The sequence below is a fragment of the Puntigrus tetrazona genome, chromosome 20 (genome assembly GCF_018831695.1).
Source record: "Puntigrus tetrazona isolate hp1 chromosome 20, ASM1883169v1, whole genome shotgun sequence".
Classification (NCBI taxonomy): Eukaryota; Metazoa; Chordata; class Actinopteri; order Cypriniformes; family Cyprinidae; genus Puntigrus; species Puntigrus tetrazona.
The window spans coordinates 18,431,797-18,452,761 of record NC_056718.1 but is presented as its reverse complement, the minus strand read 5'-3'; the positions used below and the strand labels follow the sequence as shown (position 1 = coordinate 18,452,761).

Here is a 20,965-nt window from a genome sequence, read left to right as displayed (position 1 = left end):
CGGTGCATATTGTGGTGTTGAATGAGTGCATTTGATAACGTAGTTCACTCCATATGATGGTGTGTGGACCTCATCCAGACTTACTTTAATTAAATGCATCATGTGCGTTTAGTTAGGGTTGAGTCTAAATTCACTTTTCCACCCACCCAGATAGCACACGTACGTCTGCAAGATGTCTGCTAAAAGATCTCTTGACCTGGAAGGCATCTGCTGATGCAGAAATACATTTTGCATCATAAAAAAATCCTCATCACTTAAATCATCGTAAAGACATCTAATAGAGGTCTCTTTTACATCTAAAAGGAGACATCCAATAGACGTATAGCAGATGAGCAAACAACCTAAAGAATACATCTTACTGACTGATCCATTGTGCCATTCAGAGACATGTACTGTATTTAATTTTATAACCTCTGGAATGTCTAGAGAGGAGTTTATCTGTTTCATTTTTTGGGAACTGTGGATACTAATTGTTAAAGTTTTACAACAGATTTTTTTTTTTTGTCCAGCCTTGTTTGATACAAGACAGATACAAGCTCAGCAGTGTCTCCGTGGTTGATGGGAACTGAAGTCCAACGCAAACAAACAGTAGTTCAGAAGAGTGCCCTCTGGTGGCTAACGTGGGCAAACCAACATGCAGCTGTGACGAATCTAATAACCATGGACTTCCCATTAAAAAAACACCGTCTTGATGCCAGTAAAAATACTTAGTCCTCAGTAAAAGACATCAGGACTTTTTATCTTCCCACTATGGTAGTAAATGTGACCTTATTTTTAGATAAACTATTCCGTTTCATTTCAAAGGCATGTCATTTTCTTTAGATACAACGGTATCATCAACACCACTGACAACGAGAAGAAACACAACAACAGGTATGGCCAGTTATCAAAATCTGTGGTACAGCGCAACAACTAAAGATGCTCAACATCATTATTAGTATTGAGAACTGTTCCTTAAACCCAGCTTTTCAAATTACAATTAAGTCTATAGTGTTGCAACAAAGAGAGTTTGGGATCTAAATAGTAAAGTAAAATAGTAAGCAAATTTGGTGTGTTGTCCGAAGGGAGGGCTCTGAGCTCGAGATAGAGCCAGAGGACTCCTCTATTCCCACGCTGGGAAAATAAGTTGTAGGACAGAGTTGGCTACATACAAATAATCTTGGTTTAAAAGCAACCAGCCTGTTGTTTTGGCCATATATAGCCCTGGGTTAATATTGTACAGAGCACATGTGGAGTTATTTTGACTAAAGCTGATTGCATTAAATGTTTTTACCCAACATGCTGGGTTTAAGTCAATTACATACCTCTTTCTATTTCTTTTAATAGGGATTCTTCATCTTGGTGTTTGGAATGCTTTTAGACAGCAGGGTATGAGTTTCTGTTTCTTGTTTAGACTTCTGTTGCTTTCAAAAAAAATGTATGAACTTATGAACAGTATTTTAGATAAAATCTGTATTTTATTCAACATGTTGAACTCTAAACATGCCAGAAAATCAAAGCCAAACAAATTGCGCTCCAAACCCGAGGTTGATATCTCAGAAAAATAGCTTTCAGTAAAACTTTAGAGCGCAAAAGCAAAGTTCAACGCACAATTGGTTTTTATGACACATGCAAACCACACTCTGAATTCTATATCAACATACGCACACAATTATAGCTGCATCATTTATCCAATTGACACTATAATAGATTACAATATGCCTTATCAGAAAGTGCGCATTTTTGTCCAAAAGGTGCTGAGTGTTTCACTTATTTTGTACCTGGCGCAAAATAAATTTGCAAATGAGAGCGGGATATTAAAATGTGTGTAGTTAGCATCAATACAGGCAAAACTATCTAATAAACTAAAATGGACAAAAATGAAATGGGTGCACAAGGGCAAATCTTTAAATGAGTTAACTTAGAAATAATATGAACACTAAAAAAATATTTCAGAAACATAAATAGGCTACAGAAGTCATTTTAATACTGTCGATAACAGAGATTTTTGTGTAGTGAATATAAAGATTTTTTGGATTGTTATGGGATGCATAAATCTAGCTTTAGCTTCCAGATAGGTGACATGAACAACAGTGAATATTAGGAAATAAGTGATCGCTGTATGGCACGACTGACATCACATATTTCACAGAGGTATGTAATAAGCAGACATTTGGGAGATTATCATATTTATTGATATTAAACATACATTTTTTACTGCAGGTTCTGGAGTCACTACTAGGAAAAACAGTTGCTACAGAAACTGTACAGCACACACTTTTATGATGTTAAGCTTCTAAGCATTGCCAAATATGTTTACATTGACTCTCTGTAATCTATTTTAACCGATGTCTTGTCCGATCATCCACACCTGGACTGAATGTCTTTCAAAGGATACGGCGGAGGAGTAAGTAGATGACAAAATCAAATTAATATTAAATATAATTAAGCGTCTATTTCTTATTTGGATAAATTTGCTAAATTAAGGAATGTAAAGAGACTGATTGACATGTGTAACATGCATCTAACTTTTTGCAGATGTGTACAATGTGTCTGAAGCCAGCAATACAGCAGTTACAGACGGCTCCTACGACTCCTTTTCACTTACAAACACTTAAAAGACACGCCAAAGACAGTAGTTTTAGGGGAGGGTACTTTTTCTTTCTTTGTTAGTTAGTTTAATTGCATCCTGTTTTTCTGCTATGATAAATTCCAAACGTTTCTAAACAATAATGACAAATATAGTGACCAATAAAAAAAATGCTTCATATTGTATTTAAGTAAAAAAGTAATTTTATACTAATAAACACAAATTCAAGTGTTTCTTTTTGTCTCAATTGAACAGAACAATTCAAGTAAAAGTAAAGGTAGATGTGTTTTTTTAAATTGTTAAAGAGTCTGCTCCAGTCCAGCCTGATCTCATGTTTATACGTAGGTATGAATACGTAAAATTTGCAAGCATAAAACATACATTTTTGTCCGTTTTTACTTACAATATGTATTTCAAAGTTTAAAACGTACAAATCGCTACGTAATTTTAGTTAAAAAACAATCTTTTTTATATTTAATCTTAATATTTTATATAAAGTTCTCGTATCAATGCATTTTTATCGTTTTGTCAATAAGCGGTTTAGATTTTTATTCCCCCAAACCTAGCTCCGCCTCTCTCGGGGAAGTTCTCGCGATGCGCTTCATTCAAGTAAAAGAAAACCGCGAAGCATTGCGTGTGATTTAATATCATCCTTAACACGGCTGCTACGGCAACACAGGTCGTTCCACACGGAATTGGCAAGAGACGTGAATAAAAATAAACTGATTTTATTATTTAAAACACAGTCGAATATCGCAATTTCAGAAGTCTCAATTACACACTTTAAAACAATGGCAACAAAGGATGTCACGAGATCAGGATAAAGGAACCGAGGCAGGGCATAAAGACACTTTATGACACAGATCTTTTAAAACCCACACACATCTCTGCCTTAAGCACTCAGCTCCTGTAATAAGCAAAATTGGGATTACATACTTGACCAAAAAAAATAAAAAATCACAGATAAATAGCAAAACAAGAAAAAGTTGCCCAACCTCTCGACTAACCACATAAATTATAAATACCTGAATCTACCAAAGCAATGCAAACTAAACGGCAAGAAATGATTGCTATTGTAACAATAAGAAACTAAGCCAAAGAAAACACAAACGTCATTCACACAGTTCACACTAACTGTCCAAAACAATACATCAAAAAAAAAAAGAAATGCGTGTAAGCCAAGAAGCACGCATTCACACAGCACGGAGTAGTTGAAAAAAACAACACCAACAGGGAAACTAAATCGCACGTAGCGACGCCTCTAACCGCAACGAGCGACTTCAGCCAAATGTCAGCATTTGGAAACATCTTCAACCTGCCGGTCTACGACGACTACATGTGACGCAGGACGCAAGAGGGCGTGTCCCGTGACGACATACTGCCTCACCCAGTTTATACAGTCTCCCTGTCCAATCAGACGATCGCTGAGCAAGCGGAAAAAGCCTCACTATCATAAAGGCCTATTTTTGGCAGCGTAAATCAAATAAAATTTCATATTAAGTAAACAGTTTAATAATGCAGTTGCAAACTAGATCATTGATATGACAACTAAAAACGAAAAATAATTAAATTAACGCAGCAATTTCAATATTCACAAGGATCCATTTTTAGACGTAGTCATTGCGTCTGTATTTGTACGTTTAGATGCTAAAAATACGTTCGGTACGTTTTAGTGCCTGTAAAACGTAAATAAATGTACGTTTTATAAAACAAATTTTTATGTGAAATGCATACGAATTATTATGAGATGACGTTGTCCAATCAAACTTATGGAATTCAGTAACGGCAGTCTGAGATGCAAAATCAGCCCTAAGACATTGTGAAATAATGGGCCGGGTACAAGGAAGAGGAGATCATACCTAGCGCTCTACCTAGACAAAGCACACGATTAAAAACACATAGGTTATGCTAATCCAGAGGTCCGAGCCTGGAACCTCAAGGTTTGTGCAGTTAAGGGGATTCGTGGCACTCATTGTTTATTGAGAGACAGTAAGTGACACCAGTTGGACCAATAACTAGTTCACTGTAGCAAAGCTTCTGTTCACCATAAGAGCAACGCGTGACTAGGGGAGTCTGCAGGTGTGTGTCCTGTCCTGTATTATAGACCTGTGTGCTCTGGTCAGGCCGTCTCTGTTCTCCTCCAGTCACTCTGTGCTGACTTCACTGCTCTCTGACCTAATATCATCCTGGGCTCCACTCTGTTTTACGGTTGATTTAACATTTAATTATTAACATTAGAGACTGGGTATTGACAGATAAATAACCATAGTTTTCGTTTCTTTCTATTTCTTTTATTTTTAATTTACGAAAGTTTGCTATTTTATTATATTTTATTACGATTTTTTTAAAGATATCTTAAGATAAATTGTTTGTAGAGATGTGCACAGGAGCTTCCAGAGCCGAAGCACACACAGTTCAAACATATATGATGCAGAAGCAGCAATAAAGAGAAAATGCATAGAGAACACGTATCATTGTTTAAATAAATGTTGTTTAAAAGTATACCGTTTATTTAGTTTACACATGCACAGTTTTCAACAGATAGACGTAAAACAATGTCCTTCCTCATTCTTTAGTGTACCTTGGTCTGTCCTTTTGAATATTTACCTTGCTGTTTTCAAAACAGGTTATGCTTGAATATACGGGACTTATCAAGAAGGTATTAAAAAAAAAGAATGCGTGTTTTAAAAAGTCTCTGTTGTTCTTACGCTTGCTTCCTAACCCAGGTCAAATATACATCCCACTGTACATAAAACTTTTCTTCCTCTCAGTTTGGATAAAAGCGTCCGCTAAATGTGTGGATGTAAAACGTTAATGTATCAACCTTAACCCTCTTTAAACTTACTCTCACTTGTTGCAACGTCTTTCAAAATACGCTTTCATCACTGAAAAAATGCATGGAAACTATTTAAGGAAAAAACTGTAAGGGGAACTTTCTGTAGGTGGATCATTTCACAAGGAAACAAAAAGCCAGATCTTCAGACAGATAGCATTGTTGTTCACGCTATCGTGCCAGACACAGGGTAAGACAAAGCCAATTTCTGTCCTTTCAAATGTGACATTCATCTGCTGTTTATTTATTTGTTCTTTGTTCTTATACAGACTATGCTTAAATGTAAAAGTTTAAATGACCTATATGATTCTATATGTTATGACAATGTTGACAATCATAATGTCGATAAACATTGATAATGGTTTTTGTTTGTTTTGTTTTTTAACTATTATGTCTGTATTTTGTGCATAGGACACTTATGTTTTACAGAAATCCTGGATATCCTTATGAAATTCCAAATGTTGAGGAAATTATGTGATTGCAATTTACTTTGAGTATGAAACATGGCTATTGAAGGTACAAAAATACATGCTTTTTTTAGGTATCTTTAAGTATTAAAAATATTAATCAACACTGTTGAAATGAATCCATTTGAACCAGATTTGTGAGTTTATGTGCACTGTTACTGATTTACATGTACAGCGTTAATAACTAACAGACTGCAGGGAGAAAAACACAGTTTTGTGCCTTTTTGCATTTCTTTTTTTTAAATCCAGGTTAGTGTAACTTTTCAACAATGGTTTTGCTGTTCATTTTGTTTAAAAAAAAAAAGCATGATATGAGAGGGTAAAATGTTTCAAAAAGGGACCCAGAACTAATGTATTGTTTTTTTATCTGAAGTAATGTGTTTTGTGCAATATCTGAGCAAAATATTCAGCTTATTTTGATAAATGCAATTTTATTTTACTAAAATGCACTACATATTTTATACATAATACAGTATATATACGTTTGAATACGCTGTCTTTAAAATATTCATTAAAAATAGATTCTTAAAGCTTCTTGCACCACTTTCTGTGCTAATTTAATCATGCTTACCAGTCAAAACAATATTTATGATATTTTATAATGGTTTCATAACATGTTCACAATTATATAAACAACAGAACACATCTAATATCACAGCTTACATCTGTATAAATTAATTGAGGCACAATTAGGAAACAAAAGTCTATGTAATGCTGTCTTTTAAATCGCTCTCCAAACCAAGGAAGATTAACAAGAATCTCTAAAGCAAGAAAAAAAATACTCAGTGCTCAGTGAGAGCTTTGTACCTTTTAGTATGAGTTATTAAGGCTGCTCAGCCCTACAGGCTGTACAGCACCAGTTTTTAGCTGCTTTTTCTTTCATAATTTGCTCACAACAAGGATATGTCAAACTGATATGACACACATTTTATACATTTTTAATGTATATGGGTATGCATTTTTGAAAATGATACATCTTTGTCCTATTACAGTAAGAATCGTCATGGCTATCCTGCTGTCTCATGTGTGCCTTGTGGAAACTTTCGATTTTTTAGGAAAAAGCCTGGATTTACAGGTAAGGAAATATTTTTGTCAATTCTAACACAAATACATTCCGAAATGGGTTAGTGACCATTCCTGTCTTTTTAAAAAAGCAGTGTTTTAAAATACAGTGTGCAACACTGACCCCAAAAACGGTTAAATCGTGTGATAAACATTTGTGCGTAAATAATTATTTAATAAAGACATTTAGTGGGATTTATTTATTTGCTTTACTAAATCGTTCCAGTTTAGCTACACAGATGGAGCAGTGCATCATATTGGACGAAGGAGTGCAGGTCTGGTTTCTTCCTCCACTCGAATACAAATAATAGTTTTATTTTCCACGTATGAGAATCAACAAATTATTTCAATTAATTAGTAATTGTTTTTGGGGCGAGTGGAAGTCGCGCTCTGTTGAAGTCACATTATGTTTTTATATGTTTTTTATAGATCCAGTGGTATACATCATGGTCGTTGAAGTGAATGCATCTGAAACTATTGCAATCAGCGAAATCAGATCTTTAGTGAATTCTGTCGTACTTCCATTTCAAGTGGACAGTGATGTTGAAATTACAGCTTTCAACCTTTCGACAGGTGAGCCTGTGAGCATATATGTGTAGAACCTAACTACTCATATATATACTCTGTTAATTATTCCACTCTTCCTTTGTTGTTCAGTGTGTTCCCTGAATGAAACCCAGTATCAGTGTAAATGTGAGGGTCTGTTTGTTTGGCCGAATGACACGTGTTACTTATACGAGGCCTGTGATGTCATCACTGATGGTTCATGTACATGTATCAATGCCCTTCCAACCGACGGACAGTTCTGCCAAGGTGAGACAAATGCACAGCCGTACACAGCAAAGTCGTGCAAAAATAGTATTTTCCGTCTATAATAACCTACAATTGCTGCATTTGTTCAGCTCAAACCTTTACTGTTTCCAGAGCAACTTTCTCAGTTTACGTATGAGTACGAGACTGAAATCGATGCCAGTTTGTCTGACTTGTTCCTGGTGGACTACTTACGGAATCTCGTCACAAATACCAGTCTGCCTTTCCCTCTGAACAACAATATAAACATCACAGACATCGACATGACTACTGGTATGAGCGTAACCTTTCGTTCATGACAGCTGTAAAGAAAATGTTAAAATAACGTTAAACTTAATTACACGGCTTTCTGAAATATTGTAGTTTAATATAGTTCGATATTGTTGGTTAATTGGTTAGCAACACAGTTTTCTGTAGCAACGCAGTGGCGCTACTCAGCGGCAGTCTACTGTCTTTTCACACAGCAATTTAGAAATAGTCTTGCCTTCCTTCCCAGTGTTCTTAGGATGGATAGTATGCACATTGTATGGCAAGAAGTTTTAACTTTAATCTATTAACTGCACTAGTATCTATTTCCATGTTACTAGTTAGATGATAGTATATTTTCTAATAAGAAGCCTACTAGTACTTATTAATTGAGTTACTTATTAAAATGGTTACTAGTTACTAAAAAAAAGTTACTAGTGCTTATTCATTAGATACTAGTACTGATCTAGCCTACTAGTGCTTATTTATTAGGTGCTAGTAGTTATACTATGTACCAGTACTGATACTTATACTAATACTTATGTATTATATACTATTATTTATTCATTAGATATTATTAATAACAAATAAAAAAAATTGCCATTGACGTCGATGTTGATCCGTCAGTTATCAACTATTCAGTTTTGACTAGTATGTATCCCACTAGTGACTAGTACTTCATTTTTATGTACTAGCAGATTTGACTAGTAAAATTAATCACTAGTAGTAATTACAAAAGACACTAGTGTCTAATAAATTAATACTAGTACTTAGTGAATGACTACTAGTATCTATTAAATATGTACTTGTATCTAATGAATAAGTACCAGTATCTAAAAAATAAGTACTAGTACCTAATGAATGCTTACTAGTAGTATTTAAATAGAAGTCACTGTTTCCATACTTACTAGTCAAAATGAAAAGATGATATCAAAAACATAATAACTACCACTGCCTGCTCATTTGGAGATATCTTCGACCTCATGAAGAACTAAAAAGATGTTAAGAGATATCTTAATTCAAACAGATCAAAACATAAGGACTTCTCCAATCTGAGTCGACATTGCAATACTATAAAATAATTTGAGCTGAATTAATCTTGCTATTTTTTTACAGTGAAAACACAAGGAAAGATTACAAACCAAACAAAAGTATATTGAAATGTTTTTAGTCCAAATTCACTTCAACATTTGAAATAACTTGCGTCTGACATGCTTTCACTAAACAGATGAAGGCAGAAATCATGCCATTTTGGCTGTCAACTGGCATTGAATTTAAAAAAAAACTTAATTTTTTATAAAAATACCAGAGATGGCTTTAAGAGCACAGATAAACCTATAAAAGGTCATTGTCATCTTTGTTCATTTTCTTCATTTTTCATCAGTTAACTCTCTCTCTGTAAATTCTTTTTTCTTTCTTTTTTGAGATTTTTCTAAAATGTATTATTATATTTATTCTTAAATACTCAGTTTTGCATATCATAATGAAACAGTGATTGGCTATTCCAAAAGTAATATTTAAAACTGATATTGTCTTTTTTTTATTTAAAGTTTTTTACTTAGAAATGATAACCATAATCATTATGCTAAACTGATATACAAATAAAATTTATAAGTTTTGATTGTACGTCTGTAGCACCAATGCAATATTCAAGTTAACGTACAAGCCTGATATATTTATTGTTTTTACTAGAGGAAAAATAATAATAATAAAATTGGTATATTATCTCCATTCAACCACTAGAGGTCGCTCGAGAATCGATAAACACATTAGGCTACCATGTTTACGAAATAAGTTTACAAAATAATGATTTTGTCTCACATTTAACAAAAACCCACCAATTCACTATCTCCACAAATTATGGGTCTTATAAAGTATTCTAATTTGTTTAGTTTGGTGTGTTTTTGTTTAGTTGTGAGCCAAAATCATCACAATTAAAAGAACCAACGGCTTAAACTACTTCAGTCTGTGTGCACTGATTCATTTAATATACGAGTTTCACAATTTGAGTTGAATTGTTGAAATAAATAAACTTTTTTATGACATTTTAATTTATTGCACCCGTACTTGAATAAGCACTAGCACTTAATGGAAAAATAGCACTTACTAGTACCTAAAAAAATAAGTACCAGTTACATGGAAATGGATGCTAGTGTGGTGTATAGATTAAATTAAATTAAAACTTAAATTAGACAGAAAGACATCTAACATTTTGTTGGCTAACAACTCAGTAAGGAATTGTATGACATTCTAATAATAACATTTTAATATATTGAAATATAAAATATTGTAGCATTTTTCTATGTTGTAATTAAGGGTTTTAGTGGAGGATTTAAGACAAAATAATGCACTTTTTAACAGGCATTATTACCAAAAAGGTTAAAGATTCTAACAAACTTGTCTGGGATGATATTGGAATATTTCAGTTCTTTTGCTTTACCAATAATATAAACTGTTTTGCCTTACTTTACAATTTCTATTACAGTGTGTGGGTTAAATGGAACAGAATATGAGTGCCAGTGTGAGCAGGATCATGTCTGGCCCAGTGACACCTGCAGAGCCTATCAGGTGTGTGATGGCATTGTGGGAGGCACTTGTGGATGTATTCAAGCTCTCCCTTCAGAGGGTCCACTTTGCCTGAAAGGTGAGAAATCACATGAATTTTAAATGTTCTGATTTGAATTGTAGTAACATGACCAGTATGAATTTATTTTGTTGACACATGACACCTTTAATTGTAACTTTTATGCAATACCGTCTCATTGTTTTTTTTTCCAGATATCAATGAATGTAAAGATGCAGTGTCAGTGTGTGGTCCATACTCAGATTGTATTAACTTCATTGGGAGTCACATGTGTTCATGCTGGAGTGGATTTAATACCTCCAATAAAGACAGTCCTGTGAGCCGTAACAACTCATGTCAGGGTAAGTGTTATTCACTCAATTTGTTTTCTGTTTTTACCTTCTTAGTTTAAGCGTACAGACATGCTTTGTCTTTGCAGTATTTTTCTAATGTTACTTTTGTTTCTTCCATAGATATAAATGAATGTCTGTTCAGTTCACCTGTATGTGGTCCAAATTCCATCTGCACAAATCAGCTGGGAAGTTATAATTGTTCATGTCTGGATGGGTTCACTGCAACAAACTCACTTCTCCTCATCAGCAACAATAACACATGTAGAGGTAAATTCTTTAATTAAACAAAATTTTCTTAGCATTCTTTATTATTAAATGAACAATTATACAATGATTAATATTTTCATCTCTTGCAAAAATAATTTTCTTCATTATCTGATTTTCAAATTCGGGAACCAAAACATGAATGATATTCGAATTAAAATGATTTTTGTGTTCCTACAAGGAAGCCTAAGTATGTTTTTTTCTCTTCTTGTAATAAAGATGTGAATGAATGTCTTCAGACGACGGAGGTCTGTGGTCCAAACTCTCGTTGCACAAACTTAATTGGGAGTTACAGCTGTTCCTGCTTGACTGGATATACAGTAACAAATAGCAGTGAACTAGTCAGGGCCAGGAACCCATGCAATGGTGAGCATGTAGAAGATAATATATAAAATGTAACAAATGTACAAGTGGGTTCTAACTTTACATATGTTTAATTTCATTAACAACCTTGAAATGTTATACTGACAGCTACATTTCAGTCAGCTTGTATTTGTTCTACATGATTCAAAGATGGTGTGCATTATGGATGCTGTAAGACTTGACATTTCAATCTTCTCAGTAGCCACGTTTTCATCATTTGTTTTATTTCAGATATAAATGAATGTCTGTTCAGTTCACCTGTATGTGGTCCAAATGCCAACTGCACAAATGAAAAGGGAAGTTATAATTGTTCATGTCTGGATGGATTCACTGCAACAAACTTGCTTCTCCTCATCAGCAACAATAACACATGTAGAGGTACGTTTTATATATTTAGATTTGTGTGTTTTGCTATCCTAAGATATGAAAAACAATATTTAGTGTAGAGCACAAATTGTTGATTATCAGAATCTTTGAAGAATTTATAGGCACAAAAGGATATGTTGACTTTTCAAACCAAGTCATGTCAGCTTTGTGACTCTTATTAGATTTTTTTATGCAATCTCTTTTACATCTCTTCCTGATGTAATAAAGATGTGGCTGAATGTCTTAAGACTTAAGTCTTAAGACATCTGTGCTCCAAATTCTCATTGCACAAAATTATTTGGGAGTTACAGCTGTTCTTGCACAGATGTGCTTAATGGATGCTGTCAGACTGGACATTTTAATCTGTTTTGCAGCTATATTTTAAATACTTGTTTTATTTCAAATATTAATGAACGTCTCAACTCCTCGTTGGTCTGTGGGCCGGATGCCAACTGTTCCAATTCCTATTCGTGTTCTTGTTGGGAAGGATATAATGTCACAGAGATGAATTAAACTATTAATAGTGGTAACTCGTTCATAGGTGTGATTTATTTATTTGCATTATTATGATTTTCAGAAGTTGTTAACATTTCTAATCACATTTTTCTGTAATTAGAAAAGGATTAATTTGGGATATTATTCAGAAATGTGTTTTTCCATTTCAAGATATAAATGAATGTCTGTTCAGTTCACCTGTATGTGGCCCAAATGCCAACTGCACAAATGTAATGGGAAGTTATAATTGTTCATGTCTGGATGGATTCACTGCAACAAACTCAAGTCTCTCCATCAGCATTATCAACACATGTGCAGGTCCGTTCTGTATTGAGATATTTGTAAAACCTTAAACATTTTGCTCATGGCCATTATTAAACATATATTTTAAAAAGGACAAATATTAGGACTATCAGATTTTTATGCAAACTCTTTTTCATCTCTCTCTGTAATAAAGATGTGAATGAATGTCTTCAGACGACGGAGGTCTGTGGTCCAAACTCTCGTTGCACAAACTTAATTGGGAGTTACAGCTGTTCCTGCTTGACTGGATATACAGTAACAAATAGCAGTGAACTAGTCAGGGCCAGGAACCCATGCAATGGTGAGCATGTAATAGAGGGCTCTATCTGCACATATGAATACTCTGAACTGCAATAATAATATTGACAGCTGAAATTCTGAACATGCTGGCATGCTTTATGAATGTTTACTGGCATATACTGGACATGTTTTTAGCATTTGTTTTATTCATTTATTGTAAATAAATGTATTTTATTTATTTACAATTACTTTCTATTTGTTATATATGAATCAAAGCTGGCATACGTAATGGATGCTGACAGACTAGACATTTTAATTCTGCCATGTTTTTACCATGTGTTTTATTTAAGATATAAAACTCTTCTTTGGTGTGTGGGCCGAATGCTAACAGTTCCAACTTTTTTTTGTTATTGTATTTTTTCTGTAATTGGAAAATTATTGGAAATATAGAGCTATTGAACTGAAATGTGTTATTCCATTTTCAGATGTAGATGAATGTCTGTTCAGTTCATCTGTATGTGGCCCAAATGCAAACTGCAAAAATCAGCTGGGAAGTTATAATTGTTCATGTCTGGATGGGTTCAGCGTAACAGACTCAAGTCTCCTCATCAGCAACAATAACACATGTAGAGGTAAGTTGTGTATTCAGATAAATATAAGATCTGCTGCTGTAAAATCAGGGACAGGGCGCATAAAGATAAATATTTTCTATGGCTTTAACAAACTCTTTTTTTATAAACTATTTTCATTTTATTCCTGTTTTATACAATTAACAGCTGAATTTTTGAATAGACAATATTTATTTGTCCTACTTAATTTTGTTATTACCTTTCCAGATATGAATGAATGTCAGTTCAGTCCATCTGTATGTGGCCCAAATGCCTACTGCACAAATGAAATAGGAAGTTATAATTGTTCATGTCTGGATGGATTCACTGCATCACACCCGAGTCTTCCCATCAGCAACAATAACACATGTACAGGTACATTCTACATACAGATTTCTGTATAACTAGCTCATATATTGAGTAAATTACATATTTTTGTCAGCATCTGTAAATATTAAAAGAGTAATAAGCACAAAGTTTTAAACCATGTCTTGTCAAGGTTCTTTAATTTCAACAGTACCACCACCATCACCATCATCATCATCATCATCATCATCAAAACCAACAACAACTTCAGCACCAACAGGTATTCACAATAAAAAAAAATCTGATGTTTGATTTCATGCTGTATAAAATTATATTCATATTGTTGTTGTGCTAATATTTCTAATTCAGTAACACAATAACACAAAGAAAAAGGAATTAAGATCATTTTGGTGTTTGCAGGGGTGTATAAATGGTATGCCATGCATGTCAGAACGTTGTCTAAGCCCTCTGACTGGGTGGTATTTGTATTGTTTTATGAATAGAGATTTTTATGATCACGAGTAGAGATGGATTGTTTCTTTATCCTGTTGAAACACAGCTCATAAATGTGCACTTATTTACAGTAATTGGAATGTCATTGACAATAAATCAGATTTTTGACATCGGTCTTACCGACCCTACTAGCAAGACTTACAAAGATTTATCTGGAAAAATTGAATCAACAGTGAGTATTCTGAGCATTCTTCAGATTAAATGAAATGCATTTGTGTAATTTGTTAACGAAAAATGACATGTTGATTTAGTTTGAATGCTATTTATTAAATGGTTATTTCCAGTCCTTGATTACTGATTGATCAACAGTGTTTTATTCACGATAAAGCATGCAGATGACCACATCTCTCAACAGTTCTGTGTATCACTGACCAATCAGAATCATGGACTGAAACTATCATTACATTTTTGTATTTGTTTTTCCCTAACATCAAGTTGACAGTCAGCAATTGTCAAATATAATATCCAAAATATAATATTGTCACATGGACATGACGTTGTAACTTGTATTAGTACATACAATCGCTATTTTATTTTATTATTGGAAAATAATATTGTCCTTTTTTTTTTTACAGATTAATGCATGTTATTCTGATAAACTAATTGGCTACATAATTGGTTCTGCAAGCATCTTGAGATTCAGGTATGATCTACCATTTACATTTTTACTTTTCAGATTCCAACATTCCCATTTATTAACTGCTTATTAACAAACGCATTGTTAATACATGTCTTCACATTGGTGTGGTTCGTGTTTCGCTCCATAGGCCTGGTAGTGTTATAGCAGACTACACAATAAGTGCAACATCCAGCAGCCTTGACTTTGGAGCAGCCAACGCACAGGTTTCCGAGTCTTTAAGGGCGCAAGGAATAATTGTAGCTGAAAATTATGCTTTTGCTCAAAGCGGTAAGGGTGGTCAATTCAGTTTCATCATATTTAATACGTTATTGTTTGGGTTTTGTTTGATGTTGGGTGATATGAGCTGTATGGTTTTTATTTATCAGATCAAACATACTTCACGAAAGATGAGTTATATCCTCTGCAAAAGGTGGACCTGAACTGTAAACGGACAGACTCGGCAAAGAGACCGATAGCATGGACACTGGACAACAATGACCTTACTGGAAACACTAAATATTTACTTTCAAATGACAACAGTACTCTCACTATGAAAAACGCTAGTGAAAGTGACAGTGGTGAGTAACAAGAGATTTATTTTTTCCTGATATCACATGATAAAGTGTCTGATTGCTGATTATTTTAAATAACAGACATCTGTACATATATATATATATATATATATATATATATATATATATATATATATATATATATATATATATATATATGGAATAGATTATGAACCAATTGATATTAAGCTACTGTCATACCATGTTACAACAAATACTTTTATAAAAGGTATGACATTCATATTTCAAACCTTGTTCAGTAAACATACTTGGTTTACTAAATTTGCTTAATGCATTAATAATAATGTAGTGATTTGTTTTCTCTCCCATACACAGGTCGATATTCATGCATTATACAGAGAAATACAATACCCTACATTCAGTGGCAAAAAATCATTATTAAACAACGGCCCAGTATTATTGTAGGTGATAGAATTCGTACTTTTTCATGTAGTGCCAGCAGTTTCCAACTGAAATGTTCTGTTGATGCTGGCTACAACATTGAGTGGCTCGTGGGAACAGAAGAACACATTTCAGGTCGTACATACAAATGTAGTTCATTTTAGTTTTTATAAAAGTTATTGAGTAGATGTTATTTAAACCTTTAATTCAATTCTCCATGTTATTAATGTTATAAACCGTAAATCCATTTCCACACCCTTTCTTCAGGATTTGACAGTATCACATTAAACTACGCTCCTCAGAAGGGGAATTGTACAGAAGAAACCTTTACTTGTCGTCTCAAGGATCTGCCACAACTACAGTATTTCAGTTACAGCTATAGCAGCGTCACAGTTAAGAGAATCAAAGGAGGTGAACCTTCAGTTTCTTTTTTTTTTGCAGCATCAAAATGCTTTTTACCATTGAATAGTTGCATTGCAAAGTTTTTTACAATCTAGCAGGCTTTTCTTTGGATCGTATCACAATTAATTCTGCCGTTGACTGTTCTGGTTCTATCATTTATTCACTTGACCATAGTTATTAAGATATTTCTGCATAATGTGAAAGTCCCATGTATAATGTGATGTTCCATTCCATTGAATTTAATATTTTCCTTCTGACTTTTAATCAAATACTTAGCTTATGATTGTCAAAACGAAGAACTTGGAGTTGGAAATACTAATGATGTGAGGACAGGGGTCTGTGGAACAGGCATGAAAGGCACCATAACTTACAAATGTCAATCACGTGATTGGAAACCTGAAGACGACAACTGTGTACTTGAAGTTATCGACAACCTAAAAAACAAACTCGAGGTAATCTTTCGATCATGTATCCATCAATGAATGGTAATTTTTAAGGTTTCTAATATTTCATATTTTGTTTTTAGTCCTTGACTGTGGAAGGGATTCCAGGGTTTATGGCTAATCTCAGTTTTGCCACATCGGAAAATAATATTATTATAACCCAGTCTCCTGCTACTATCAAAGTAATTGTTGAGATACTCTTTAAAATTGCTGACTTGTCACAAACTGCTGTCATTACTCAAACAGTGATGGGGGTATGTATATTCACTTTTATGCTTGTTGTATTGTATAGTTAAGATAAACTAATGATAATTTTATTTACTGTAATTTTGTATACAGTATTTTGTTATAGCCATTCTCTCCATTAACCTGTTATTATTATGTTATATTATATGAGAAATTCTTAAAAAAAAAAGCCAAATCTTGTTTTTATCAGTTTATTAATATTTTAGAGTATTTTGTCTTATTAGATGATCTAAATATAATGTCTATTAAATATTTCCAAATGTTTGGGTTAAATTTCTTAATTTAATACAGAACTTTATATTAAATTTCCAGAACTTTCTAAAAACAGTGGACATTATTGTATCTGGTAATGTCAGAGATACTTGGAGCAAATTAAACAACGGGAACAACACAGAAGACACCAGCATTAAACTTCTGAGTGCTATTGAGAATATAAGTGACCACCTCACAGATGAGTTTGACATTTTGGAAAAATCCATTCAGCTGAATAGAACTACAATTACAAACTCATTCATTTTAACATCAGCACTGCCAAACTCAACTACAGAGATTGTGATACCACAGGTTCCTCAAGCGACTATCATAACCATCATAATCTTCACAAGTCTTGACAATGTTTTGCCTTCTGAAGGTACTAATGACAGCAAGAAATCAGATGTGCGCATCAATGGAGATGTGGTTGTTGTTAAGGTTAACGAAACGCTTAACAACATTTCTTTTACATTTGACATTACTGATCAGTCTTTGAGAAAGCCTCAGTGTGTCTTTTGGAACTTTAGTCTCAACACATGGGATTCCACTGGATGTGAAGTAAAGCAGAACAGCACTGGAAACATTACATGTGAATGCAACCACACAACTTCATTTTCTATCCTAATGTCACCGTTTTCCCTCGATCATATAGCCTTAGCATATATAACTTACATTGGCGTAGCTATTTCGATGGCCAGCTTGATTATATGTCTGATTATTGAGGCTACCGTATGGAAGTCAGTAAGAAGAAATGACACATCCTACATGCGACATGTCTCCATAGTCAACATTGCTGTGTCTCTGCTGATCGCAAATATCTGTTTTATCATTGGAGCTGCAGTCACGGATAAAGAGCAGCCGACCAAAGAGGCTCACTGCAGTGCACCAGTTTTCTTCATGCACTTTTTTTACCTGGCTGTTTTCTTCTGGATGTTACTGTCAGCACTGTTGCTCTTTTACCGTACAGTCATGGTCTTGTCTCAAATGTCAAGAGCTAAGATGATGGTCATTGCCTTCACAGTCGGTTATGGTGCATCTTTGCTCATAGCGGTCATTACTGTTGCATCAACAGCTGGACAACAAAAGTATACTTCCAAACAAGCATGCTGGCTGAACTGGAACGAATCAAATGCTCTGCTGGCATTTGTGATTCCAGCTCTCACTATTGTAGCCATAAACCTTGTGGTTTTGGTTGTGGTTCTGTACAAGATGTTGAGAAGAGGAGTTGGTGCCACAACTCAACCAGATGAGAGGCATGCCCTGGTGGTTATTGCCAGATGTGTGGCCATTTTGACTCCTATCTTTGGTCTAACATGGGGATTTGGAATTGGAACCATGGTGTCACAGGAATTAGGCATTCATGTGGTGTTTGCACTCCTCAACTCACTGCAGGTACTACTTTATATTGACTACTGTCAGTTTTATATTCAAAATTCTGCAATCCACTAATGCTACTAAATTCCCATTTTAAAACTGAACCAACTGCATCTGATAACTTTGTGTAATTTAACACTTTCTTCTATTAGGGATTCTTTATTTTGGTGTTTGGAACACTTTTAGACAGAAAGGTATGAGTTTACTTCTATTGTACAAAGTTTAAAGGAATAGTACACAGAAAATGAAAAGTACCCTATAATTTACTCACCCCTAAGCCATGTTAGGTGTAAATAACTTTCTTCTTTCAAGCTTCTATTTTTTTAATTTGTATATCAAATCACTGAATTCCGGGTTGAGTTCTGGCTTTTTGGCTGACCTCTGACTCAACAAGAATAGAGCAATTCTAAACTAAAAATACTCACTATAAAAATGAATGCAACTGATGTTATACACTGTAAACAATTTTAGACCTCCCAACTCCAAATTGGGCCAATGAAAAAATTTAGATGCAACAAATCAATAGAAAAGTTGGGAGGTTTTTTTACAGTAAGTCAGAGGTCAGCCAAAAAGCAGTAACCCACTCACAGAAGTGCATAGAGTCATTGCCGGAAGTCAGTCAAGTAAAAAAAAATTGTTACAAAAAACCCATTAATCTGCTTTTAGAAGAAACGTGTTAAACCCCTAAAGGTGTATAGGATAGTTTTATGACAGATATATCCAATTTATGGAGCTTCAAAATAATGGCCACTATTCACCAGCATTACCAAGCTTGGAGCCAGCATAAACTCTGGCTCTGACTGAGCTCTGACTGTTAATCGTCTGAAAGTAGAAAGTTGTTTACACCTAGGATGAGTTGTAGGTGAGTAAATTATAGGGTCATTTTCATTTTTAAGTGAACTATTCTATTAACTACAAGTAATGCTGTATAACATTGTCATTTTGAATTATTTTGAATAACCTAAAAATCTACCATTATATAATCCAGTCTCTGCACATTTTGTATATTTCTCTTATTGCCTCAAATGTTTGTTCTATTTAGACGTAAGTCCCCTGCGAACTGCATATCAGGATATTCTGCCATAATTGTGAACAAAGTGAACTCTTCCATTGAAGAGTGCGAGATGTGAATTTAAATTGTATTTATTTACAGAGGTTTATGACGTCCCACTCTGTGTGTGTGTAGATGTTACACAGCGCAAAAAAAAGGTTAACTGTAAACATGCCAAATATGCAGAACAGGCGTAATTGAGAACCACTGATTTAGACTGTTGGCTGATTATTTTACTTATTATGTAAATGACTATTAAATATGTTGATTTGAATAAGAAAAAAATATATTACAATAGTATAACAGCATTGCAGTAATATGACTATCAAAGTTTGCATCATTATGAAATACCTAATACCTGAATACTGGAAGGTGCAAATGACAAATCAAGCACATTTTCAAATTTTTATAGAGCTGTTTAATAAGCAGACTTTTAAGGAAATTTCTTAATGTTAACTAACTAGAAATCTTTGATTACAGGTTTGTGAGTCACTACCAGGAAAACGGTTGCTACAGAAACTTTCAAGCCAAACCAAGGTAAATGGCATTCTGTATTACCATACTTATATGCGCTCTTTTACTAGCTTTAGCTTAAATGTTTTTACATTGCCTCTGTGATATATTTTGACTGATATTTCCCTACAGAGCACCAGCACGAGAACATCATCCGCATCTGAAATGGCTTTCTTGCAAAGGAGGCGACAGAGGCGTAAGTAGATAGCACACATTGAAGCTAATATTTTTGGTATATATTCTCAGTTGGATGAAATCTCTAATGTTGTAGCACAGTATTGCCCATTTGGATAGGTGCGTCTGCTGCATGAGTTAAAGTGTATACACAGTTCAGTGAGTAACATGCAACTATCTCTTTTCAGAGGTGTACCATGTATCCGAAGCCAACCATTCCTCGGCATCTTCAGACAGCTTCAGTGGCTCATACACTGTTTTGAACACTTAAAAGTGTTTCTGTTTTGAATGATTAGTTTAAAAATAATATTACAATATGCCTTTGTAATGTATTATGTAACGTTCTGTGAATGCAGTGATGGAGTTTTATCTTTTTTAAACAAATTATAGAGTAGTTCCTTTTTTTATTAGATATTATAATCCAGTTTTTTGCTCTTTTATGATGAATTCCAAATATTACCAACATTTCTGAATGTTACTGCAGCATCGTCTTTAAATAAATGCATCTGCGGGAATGATAGCAGTTGACATTTTATATAGTCTGCTCATGTAAAAA

The 20,965-nt window shown here is 34.0% G+C and overlaps 1 protein-coding gene and 1 long non-coding RNA gene across 6 annotated transcripts; both read left to right on the top strand.

Annotated features, from left to right (window-relative positions):
- The first annotated feature begins 639 nt into the window (after positions 1-639).
- LOC122324299 lies at positions 640-2,818 on the top strand. 2 transcript variants are annotated; one of them, XR_006247142.1, is made up of 5 exons: positions 640-753; positions 823-873; positions 1,327-1,368; positions 2,203-2,386; positions 2,518-2,818. It is a non-coding gene; the product is annotated as an uncharacterized LOC122324299 (long non-coding RNA). The 2 variants fall into 2 exon arrangements; XR_006247141.1 differs by having other exon boundaries at positions 646-873; positions 2,518-2,817.
- A 2,571-nt stretch (positions 2,819-5,389) lies between these two features.
- LOC122324295 (adhesion G protein-coupled receptor F5-like) lies at positions 5,390-20,929 on the top strand. 4 transcript variants are annotated; one of them, XM_043218605.1, is made up of 30 exons: positions 5,398-5,592; positions 5,814-5,918; positions 6,862-6,944; positions 7,158-7,206; positions 7,361-7,504; positions 7,589-7,744; positions 7,856-8,014; positions 10,473-10,631; positions 10,766-10,912; positions 11,024-11,170; positions 11,387-11,533; positions 11,762-11,908; positions 12,563-12,709; positions 12,849-12,995; positions 13,420-13,566; positions 13,771-13,917; positions 14,060-14,128; positions 14,433-14,533; positions 14,937-15,004; positions 15,129-15,268; positions 15,367-15,558; positions 15,889-16,089; positions 16,222-16,365; positions 16,633-16,808; positions 16,883-17,053; positions 17,358-18,689; positions 18,824-18,865; positions 20,203-20,259; positions 20,368-20,431; positions 20,598-20,929. In XM_043218605.1, the coding sequence occupies exons 2-30, from the start codon at positions 5,906-5,908 to the stop codon at positions 20,678-20,680; spliced, it is 4,779 nt and encodes a 1,592-aa protein (XP_043074540.1). In that variant the 5' UTR covers positions 5,398-5,592; positions 5,814-5,905; the 3' UTR covers positions 20,681-20,929. The 4 variants fall into 4 exon arrangements, with proteins under 4 accessions (XP_043074542.1, XP_043074540.1, XP_043074539.1 ...); XM_043218604.1 differs by having other exon boundaries at positions 14,042-14,128; XM_043218606.1 differs by lacking the exon at positions 13,771-13,917 and having other exon boundaries at positions 5,399-5,592; positions 14,042-14,128.
- Positions 20,930-20,965: the final 36 nt, after the last annotated feature.